Here is a 9,418-nt window from a genome sequence, read left to right on the forward strand (position 1 = left end):
GCTCTGAGGAGTTTTACCCTCCTCGGGTGAAGCGCTGCGCGCCCTTGCCAGGTGGCATTTCACGTCCTGCCAGCGGCTCGCTTTGAGTGTGCCTTGCCACGATCTCCAGCGGTACCCGGCTGCGCTGACCGGGGTGGAGAGATGGAGGCCTCTGGTCCTTCTGTGTGTGGTTTTTGTTGGGGTGGGGGGTGGGGCGTGATTTGTTCTAAAGCTGCTGAGAAACAGAAGATTATGCGGAGTCTGCCCGCCTGACTCGGTAGACTTACTCAGGAGAGTCACATGCTGGCTCCAGGAGCCTGAGGGGATTCTGGCAGGTGGCAGTGCTGCCCCAGGGGCCGAGCCTGGCCCAGCAGCACCTGCCCAGGGCTGTTCTGGGAGGGCACAGCTCCTGCCGCTGGTTTTCTGGTTGGTTTTTAGGAAGAGCAGGCATTTGGGTTCTGATGTGCACTGCCCAGTCTCAAGCTCGCACAGCATCTGCTGCGTGTCGGGGGGCCGGCTCCTACATGGCCTCCCGTCTGGTTTCCTCCGATGGAGCTCTTGGCTGTCCCTTTTCCAGGCGACAAGGCTCTTGACGGCTACAGTAAAAAGAAGTACGTCTGCAAGCTGCTCTTCATCTTCCTCCTCGGCCATGACATTGACTTTGGGCACATGGAGGCTGTGAACCTGCTGAGCTCCAACAGATACACGGAGAAGCAGATCGTGAGTGTTGCTGCGGGCGGGGGCTGGGGTGGCATGGCATTGAAGGGCCCAGGTGCTGACCCCTGCTGACCAACGCGGGCCTGCTGAAGAAGGGGCTGTCCCCGAGAGCGTCTTCTGACCAGATGGCCACCTCTCTCCAGCTCCCACATATGCTGAGAGGTTCCTGTGGGCTTAGGCTGTGGTCCCCGGGAGGCCCGCCCCAGAGGGAAGGGAGGGCGGCATCTTCCCCACAGCAGCCTGCTGTCACTCTTCACAGCCAGTCTGCCTGGGGGCCCTGGTAAGACCCCCCGTTTCTGCCCTGCGCACCACAGCCGCCTGGTTTCAGAGCCAGAGCCCCCCGCCCACTCCGAGACTGCCTCCTGCCTGGTGCCTGCAGCCCTCCCAGGCTTTGGGATCCTAGCCCCACACCTGTTGGGGTAGCTCTGTCTCTGTATGTTTGCTACAGTGTTGCACAGTAGCATTTCTCTCTATTTGTCCAAAAACTCAACTTATAGAAAGTAAAAAAATACCCTAGGTGCCAGGAATTTTGTTAAGTATTGGTATTTACTCAACAAGAATTTGTCAAGTGTTTGCCATGGACCAAGCAGAGTATTGGAGGGACCCCTGGGGACACAGTGGCCAAAAGCAGACGTGGGCCTTGCCCTTTTCTAGTGGGAAGATGGCATCAGGCAGCTCTATGAGTAGAGAGAATCACAGCTGTGGCCAGTGCCCACTGACGAAGACTTACGGAACCCCCGGGACCCTAAGAAGGGGCGTGGCCAGTGGGGAGCATTCCCTTGGGAGGGCATCTTGAGCTGAGGCTGAAGGATGACAACTGGGGGCCCAGGGTGGACAGAACAGGTAGTACCTGTCTGAGGCATGCGCCTTGGAACACAGAGCTGGAAGGGAGGTGGCGCCTGGCGGGCGGGCCTTTCTCCTGAGACCCATGGGAAGCTGGGCAGGAGTTTCATCCGCGTGGTCAGTGATCAGACGAGCTTTGAGAAATCACTGTGCCCCTGCATGGGGAGGGCATGGACTGTGGTGGTGACATGGGACTGGACTTTGGCCTGGGTGGTGAGGGCAAGCTGGGGGCACAGAGACAGATTCAAGGGGGAGGGGGAGCCAGCCACCAGCTGGAGTCTGGAAATGGCCGTGGTTTCAGTTACGGCGAAGGCAGGGTCCCCTTCCCCTCTTACTTAGGACAATGGCGAGTCAAGGTTACTCAGACATGTCACGATGGACGACAACCAAAGTATCTAGTTCCCATGGGGATATCTGACCAAGTGCCTTTTAGGTTCATCCCACAGAACCTTCTCATGGCAGAATCGGAAGCCGAACTCTGCTTCTGTAACAGCTGACGTTTTCACCACCATGCAGCTGAGTCTGCCATGGCATGACTGTCGCTGCAGCCCGGTGACAGGTCTGGATCGTGCCGAAGGCTTGCTGGAAGCTGGTTTTGTCTGTGCCGGTGTCTGTCAGGTACCTTGGGGCCCACGCGGACCTAGGTTGTCATGAGCTTGTGCCCTCTCGTCTTTCTGGACCCAGGGCTATCTCTTCATCTCGGTGCTGGTGAACTCCAACAGCGAGCTGATCCGCCTCATCAACAACGCCATCAAGAACGACCTGGCCAGCCGCAACCCCACCTTCATGGGCTTGGCCCTGCACTGCATCGCCAACGTGGGCAGTCGCGAGATGGCCGAGGCATTTGCTGGGGAGATCCCTAAAATCCTCGTAGCTGGGTACGCGTCTTCTGACTTGTCGACACATGACTCTCACGTTGAATGAATCGAATGCATAGCTACTTAAGGCACCTGGAATGAGTCTGTCTCCCCATGTTACATGGGGGGCGACGCACGTCGGACGTCAGGTGAAGCCCATTTAGGCCTCTCTTCCCCCAGTGCCATTGAGATTTTTAAGTAGATTAAAGAGCTGAACCCCGTTGATCCTAACCAAATCAAGAAGGGGCTTCAGCCTCAAACAGGGCCATGGAAGAGGGGACACAATCATCCTGTGATGTGGCACAGCGCCTTTTCTTGCCCTTTTCCAAAGCATTCCCGAGGAAAAGGTCATGCACCCAAATCCTGAGAATTCTTGGCAACCCACCCTGCTCCCTTGAATTTGGAGAGGTGCCACATAGGGCCGAGCAGGAGGCTCTGGAAGACTTGAGAACGGTGCTAGGCCATCCCGGGCTCCCAGGCGTGGCAGAGGCAGGGCTCTGCTCATGTCCCAGGACATTGCTGAGCTGGGAAATTAACCCGGAGCCCGCACTTGGGCGACACGCCTGGCTGACAGGGGCCGTAGTCCAGGGCACTTCTTCAGGATAGCTGGCAACGAGCAGAGTACGTTCTGGCAGCTCCCAGCACCTCTGGCCATGGGACGGGAAACGGCCCTTGGAAGGCACAGTGGAGAGGGCGGAGGGTGTCAGGAAGTGCTCACACTTTAACAGAGTGGGCGGGTCTAGACCTGGCTTTCTCAAAGGGCGATGTTCCCCAGGGGACCTTGAGTGAACTCTCAGCACGTTTGGTTGTCACGGCAGGGCTGCTCTGCTGGCACCTCCTGGGTGGAGGCTGGGGTGCTGTGGCAGGCCACGCAGCCGAGGACCACCCGGCCTGCGAGTTAGCCTGTCCCAGGGAGGCGCCCTGGGCTAGACTGGGCACAGGAGCGCAGCAGCAGGGTGGCCATGCAAGCCCTAGAGGAGTGTCACAGCAGAGTCAGACTGAGGAGCTGGCCTGGGAGGGGACACCCCACTAGAAATGAGAGTTCTGGGATGCAGGAGCTCAGAGGTGGCGGTCCAGCAGTGGCCTGGGCAGGAGCAGGGGTTTGTGGAGCCGAGAGAGCAGGCGGAGGGCCAGGACGACACTGCACACCCACAGGGCACGTGGACAGGGGCGGGGCACTGAGGTGGGTGGGCTGGAGATGCCCGCTTGCCCCTGAGTGGGGCCCAGGACCGAAAGTCAGGAAGAATTTGGGGCAGCCACACGCTGCCCTTGCCCTCCTCACCTGTTGGGGCTGCCCAGGTCTGAGGACACCTCCCTTCTTCCACTCTGGCCACCGGCTCTGTCCCTGTCCGTGTCCCCTGCCCTCGCAAGGCCCCACCCTGGGACAGGAGTCTTCCATCTGCTGTGGCCACCACTGCTTGATTCCTGTGTTTGAAACAGCGACTGGTTCACAGCAAGTGCCCGGTAAACACCTGCTGGGTGAGCGACACGTGGAGCACACAGCGATGGTCCCGGGAACGGTTCAGAGGGTCATTCAGGGACGTCTCCCTGAAACGGGGGCGAGCGCCCACGCAGGCCGAGGGACATGTCTGCACAGAGATGCTTCCCGCACGCGTGTGGACGGGGAAGGACGGGCAGGGAGACGGCGGTGTCTCCAAGGGAGGGGCCTGCCGAGGCCCCTGGTCTGAGTCCTGGTCGCAGGCAGGCCCCTCCCATACCCAAGGCTCCGGTAGTATGGCAGTCAGGAGCCCTACTTGAAAAAAATGACCAGCTCTGGAAGTCCAGCTGCCGTGACTGAAAACAGAGTGCTCAGGATGGCTGTGCCCCGAGGCAGAGCCGAGTAGCAGGCTGGAGGGCGGGCGCCACGGAGAGAGCCCTGTGACTTGTGGCAGAACTGAAACCGCGTTGGCCGCGGTGCCCTCGGTCCCTGCTGGCTGCCGCAGGCTGCACTGCCCCCTCCTGTGTTGGTCAGGCCTCGTAGTCGCAAACCTGGAAACGAACTGACTACCGTAGGCCAGAGGTGCATGTCATGGGTCCACTGGGTGACGTGGACGGACCCTCAGGGCGGCCGCAGCGCACGGCCTCAGCGCACACATAGGGAAGGAAGCTGGCAGAGTGGGGTGTGCTGTCTCCTGCTCCTGGTGAGGACGGCAGGGGCCAGAGAGTGGCACAGGTGTCTGCCTCTGCTCCCCGGGGTGTTTGCGTTCACAGGAGGGTCTTTCACCAGAGTCACTTTTCTTCAGACTAGAGCAGGGCTGGTTTGGTTTAGACTCGGTTCAGAATTAAAAGGCCGAAAGGGAGGTAAGTGGTAAAGATGGCCCTCAAAACCCCCTTTCTCTCCAGGCTGAACCGGAGCCCCCACTGCTTTGTGAACGCCAACCAGCTCTTTCTGAGAGGGGCTCCCACAGCCTGCACTGAGCGGTCATTCCTGGTGGCCTGTCGCAGAAGTTGCTGGGGCGTGGGAGGAAGGGTAAACAGCATTGGGGATATTCTGTGCCCTTAGTGACTTCACATCCAGAGCAGAAACCTCTCTCAAGCCCTCCCAGGGTGTCTGCGGTGGCCCCTGCCCAGCCTCTTGGTGCTCGGGGATTCCAGGGTGCTGGGCTCCCCAGCCCAGTCAGCCACCTGGAGAGGGGACGCCTGGGAGCGGGGCCTGCTCTTGGCACAGAGGGGGCAGGAGGGCGGCTGGTGTGTGGGGTGGGGAAGGCGCCCGACCCTGGTGTTGGAGGCAGGGGAGGAAGTCTCCTGGTGGACAGAGAATACTGTAATGTGAATAGGCGGATGGTGGGGTTGGCCCCACACGGCCCTTTCCCGCGCTTGTGTTCGATGTGACGTCTCTGGAGGTGGCCCTTTGGAGCAGCCCGTTGTCCATCGCTGGGACGCGGTGCACACGGAGACCCCTCACAAGAGGTGGGAGCGTGCGCGCTGCGTGTGTTCCTGCCTCCGCGTCCTGGCTCCTCTGTGGCGGATGTCCCCCGCGTGGCCCCGGGCGCCGCGGGTACTGGCGTGCTGTTGAGTGGCCGCTGGCGTCTGTCTTTCAGGGACACCATGGACTGCGCGAAGCAGAGCGCTGCGCTGTGTCTGCTGCGCCTGTACCGGACGTCTCCCGACCTCGTGCCCATGGGCGACTGGACGTCGCGTGTGGTACACCTCCTCAATGACCAGCATTTGGTAAGGGCCTCTGGACAGGGGCCTGCCCTTGCCCCGCCAAGGAACCTTTGTAGGAGGAGCCATCGTGACAGCTGCCCCACGTGGTTTCCCATGGTACCCGGGACATGTGCACAGCTCAGCCTGTGGAGCCTGGGAGCGCCTAGGTCCTGGGCGAGGACAAGTCAAACTTGGTCTCTGGTCACTGAGTCATGAGGCGTTGGAGGACCTCCCATAGGCCGGGCTGCGCGGACAAGCGGGTCAGCACCTCTGGAAGCACGCTGTCCAGCAAGGGCACCCCACGTGGCATGCTTGGCCACGCCTCGCTCAGGGCTGGGATGGGGCATCTGTGGTCCCACCTAAACTCCAGCACGCAGGCTTCCTGATCGGCGTGGCCACCCGTGGCCGGGCGGGACTGTCCTCCCTGTGTTGTGGACGGGGAGGGGGTGTCGGGTGTCTGCACTGGAGGGGGCACACACGGCTGTGACACTGGGAGGCAGGGCCAAGCAGGAGCAGGTAGTGGACAGTGTGGCTTTGCCCTGCTGAGTTCTGTCGTGTAATTGAATTGAGCCTCAACACAGAAAGATTTTCCTGTGGAGTAGTGGGTATGAGTATGTTAGCCGGTTGCTACATTTTTTTTCTAGAAGAGAAATCCACTTTGAAAACTGAATTAAAAATAAATAGTTGTTAAATGGAGATTCAGAGGTGAGAGCCCGGGTCGGCATGCGTGCTCTGGTGTGACAGCCCGGTGAGGTGTCCCGTGCTTACTGGGGAGGTTTGCATCTGCACAGGACAGGCCTCCCTCAGGGTGGAGCTGGGCGTCTGTAGGCCGGGCAGGAGGGCGGCGAGGAATGCTTTCATGTGCCAGTCACGACTCGGTGGCATGGTCTGCCCAGGGCCGGACTCTGCCTGCGGGATTGGGACGCCATGCTGGACGCATGGCGGCTTCGGATCCACATCTCCCATCCGACGGATCCCGCGAGGCAGTGGGGCTGTTCTGGTTTTACAGATCAGGAGACTGAGGCTCAGACAATTTAAGTAGCTTCACGCAGATCCGGGCTCGAACCAGGACTTGACGGAGGTGCAGAGCCCGGTGTCGGTGACTGAGGTCGGACCTCTGGACTCGGCGCTCTCTCCAGATGCTGCCAGTTCAGGGGCGCGGGTGCCTAGTGCGTGTCCTCACTGCCACCTTGTTGGGGAAGCTCCTGTAGCCACGTTGTGGCAGATGCCTAGGCCCTCAGCTGTGCACATCATGCCCAGTGCCTGGCCTCGCATGCGGTGGCCCCAGCCTCCCCCTCACACCACCCTTTCTACGGAGACTCTTGTGGGGACAGTGAGAAACAGCGCTGGGTGGCAATGAACCCCAGCCAGCTCTTGTGAGCAGATGGCTTGTTCAGCCCCGTAGACTTGGCCGGGCCTGGCCCCGGGTGCAGGGTAGCACTGCCCTGGCGGGGTCAGCATGGCATGGTACGAGTTTGTGCAAGCTCTCTGTTGGCACTGACTTTGCCCACCGAGAGATGAGCAGGAGGCCAGTAGAGTCCTTTCCTAAGGCTCTCACCTCAACAGGAAGTCGAGGACCAGCATGGCGGTGAGAACTTCTGATGAGGTCACGACCTACAGAAGTGTCGTGGGCCCATCGGAGTGGGCTTGGGATGGCCCAAGGGCTGCGCATTCGTTGCTCTTAGTTTAAAGTTGTATTTGGAAAATGGGTTTAAAATGACAGGCCAGCCTCAGGTTATTTTGACTGGAATCGAAATGCATGTTGTGTGTGTCTCCTTTTAGGGTGTGGTGACTGCTGCCACCAGCCTCATCACCACCTTAGCGCAGAAGAACCCGGAAGAGTTTAAAACGTCCGTCTCTCTGGCCGTCTCCAGGTTAAGCAGGGTAAGTTGATGGAGAATGGAGTGTGGTGCCTTTCGGTCTCGGTTATTTCATGTAACTAATGTACTAGTTCGCCTTTGGGACGCGAAGGGTTAGCCAGTTTGTGAAGTCAATAGTGACGCTCAGTTAGTGATTGGTTGGCCTGTCTTTCAACTGTGTTGTCAATTGAGAAATGTCCTGTTTGTGTGGGAGGGTGCACCGGGCAGAGCCACCCAGCTCTCGGCTCTCACCCAGTGGGCAGGGCACGCGGTACCTGGTGGGGCCGCCTGGGGCCCTCCTCGTGGCAGGGGGCCCTTGTCCCCTTGCTGCCCATGGCTCTCCCTTCACCCCAGAGCGTGCATCCTCAACTGTCATTGGGCCCCGAGTTGTGTGTAGTTTTCTGCAGCTGGTTCATCCGGCGTGTGTTCTTCTGTGTTTGATTTGGGGTACTCACGTCGGAAGTTGCCCTGCTGGTTCTGTGTGCTGTTCAGTTTTGATGCTGCGTGGCATTTGTAAGAATGTACCGTGACTGCCTTCCTGAGCAAGCTCACTCACGACTGAAAATGTCACACCTGAAGGCTTTGTGGGGCGAAGCTGCTCTGATTCTCTGATGTGGGACCTGGGGGAGGGCAGCGGGCTGTGTGAGTGGAATATAGTGTCTCGAGACAGTCATGTGTTCAGGGGGTCAAGGAGTGTCTGCCCTGCCAGGGGCCGTATTTGGACCAAGCAGAGGTCCTCCTTTTGTGTCTCACTTGCCTTCCGGCCCCCAGAGGGAAGCCTGAGTCCCATGGGTGCTGTAGAACCCTGCACCGACTCAGCAGTGTCGCAGGTCCCACAGAGCGGGGCGCTGTCTCAAGTGACACCAGGCAGTTCTGAGTGTGAGCCTGGCACCTGGACCAAAAGCAGGCTCGTGGTTAGTGCGTGACCCGTGGAAGCAGAACCAGTGTGGCTCTGTGTGGGGCCCCGCAGTGTGGCTCTCTCTTGGGGACACCTGCAGCAAGCATCTCATTGCCTGTGCTCTTTTACAGATTGTGACGTCGGCGTCTACAGATCTGCAGGATTACACTTACTATTTTGTCCCAGCCCCCTGGCTGTCAGTCAAACTGCTGAGGCTGCTCCAGTGCTACCCGCCCCCAGGTAACGGCCGTGCCACACAGACCCCTCCGAGAGGGCCACCTCAGCCTCTTAGGGTTATAGCTTCTGCTGCCATCATTAAAAGTCCTTCGCTGGCCCTGTTCTGGTTCTGTGAACCCTTCTGTGATGCTACCGGGAAGCTTGGCGTCTCCAGGGTGGGTCGTGGAGAGCCCCCAGTTCCGGCACAGCTTGGCACGTCCTCTGCTTTCATATAGCAGATCTGGCGGGTTTCCCATCCAGTCTCTTAAAGTAAAAGGGGACCCATTAGAAACTTTGTACCCTAAATCGTTTATAACCTGTGTGACCAAGGATGTTTGTGTTCCTGTTTCATTATAAAATGTTACTGATTTGGTTAGTATGGTAGATATCTAGAATAGAATTTCTTGGTTGAAGAAGTATAGGAAAATTTTTGTTAGACACTCCCAACTCTGTTGTTGTGACCTTTACATTTAAATTTAGTTTGTTTTTGTATAGGGTCTTTTTCTTGTTTCTTATAACACTTTATTTCTGTTGCCTGTTTTCCCTTAGCTTTTGATATGTCACATTTTGTCCGTGTGTCTGAGACTTTGTTTTCTTTTGACTTAAATAACTGTGTCCCGGCACAAGTGTCGTGTACGTCTCACCGGAACGTACCCTGGCTGTTCAACCTCGTATTTTACACGCTGTAGCCCTCCACGCTCTCCTCTGCGAGGCGACGTGATGCTCGGGACGCCAGGGATGCGGCTGGGAGGGTGGGGCGGGCTGCGGGGCTGGCCCGATGGCTTTCTGTCCTGCCCAGAAGACCCTGCCGTGCGAGGCCGCCTGGCGGAGTGCCTGGAGACGATTCTGAACAAGGCCCAGGAGCCACCCAAGTCGAAGAAGGTGCAGCACTCCAATGCCAG

The 9,418-nt window shown here is 58.7% G+C and overlaps 1 protein-coding gene across 7 annotated transcripts in view; it reads left to right on the forward strand.

The window, feature by feature from the left end:
- AP2A2 (adaptor related protein complex 2 subunit alpha 2) overlaps positions 1–9,418 on the forward strand; it is a 53,384-nt gene that overhangs the window by 24,641 nt on the left and 19,325 nt on the right. For 6 of the 7 annotated variants that reach the window (XM_015588723.2, XM_025046129.1, XM_025046131.1 and 3 more), the window contains exons 3-8: positions 557–699; positions 2,224–2,417; positions 5,438–5,567; positions 7,326–7,427; positions 8,432–8,540; positions 9,316–9,418. The exon at positions 9,316–9,418 is cut by the window's right edge and continues 54 nt beyond it. In XM_015588723.2, the coding sequence (XP_015444209.1) occupies positions 557–699; positions 2,224–2,417; positions 5,438–5,567; positions 7,326–7,427; positions 8,432–8,540; positions 9,316–9,418 (781 nt within the window). The remainder of the gene's footprint in view (positions 1–556; positions 700–2,223; positions 2,418–5,437; positions 5,568–7,325; positions 7,428–8,431; positions 8,541–9,315) is intronic. The other variant, XM_025046130.1, reaches the window with a different exon arrangement.

Source organism: Pteropus alecto, unplaced genomic scaffold (genome assembly GCF_000325575.1).
Source record: "Pteropus alecto unplaced genomic scaffold, ASM32557v1 scaffold43, whole genome shotgun sequence".
NCBI lineage: Eukaryota > Metazoa > Chordata > Mammalia > Chiroptera > Pteropodidae > Pteropus > Pteropus alecto.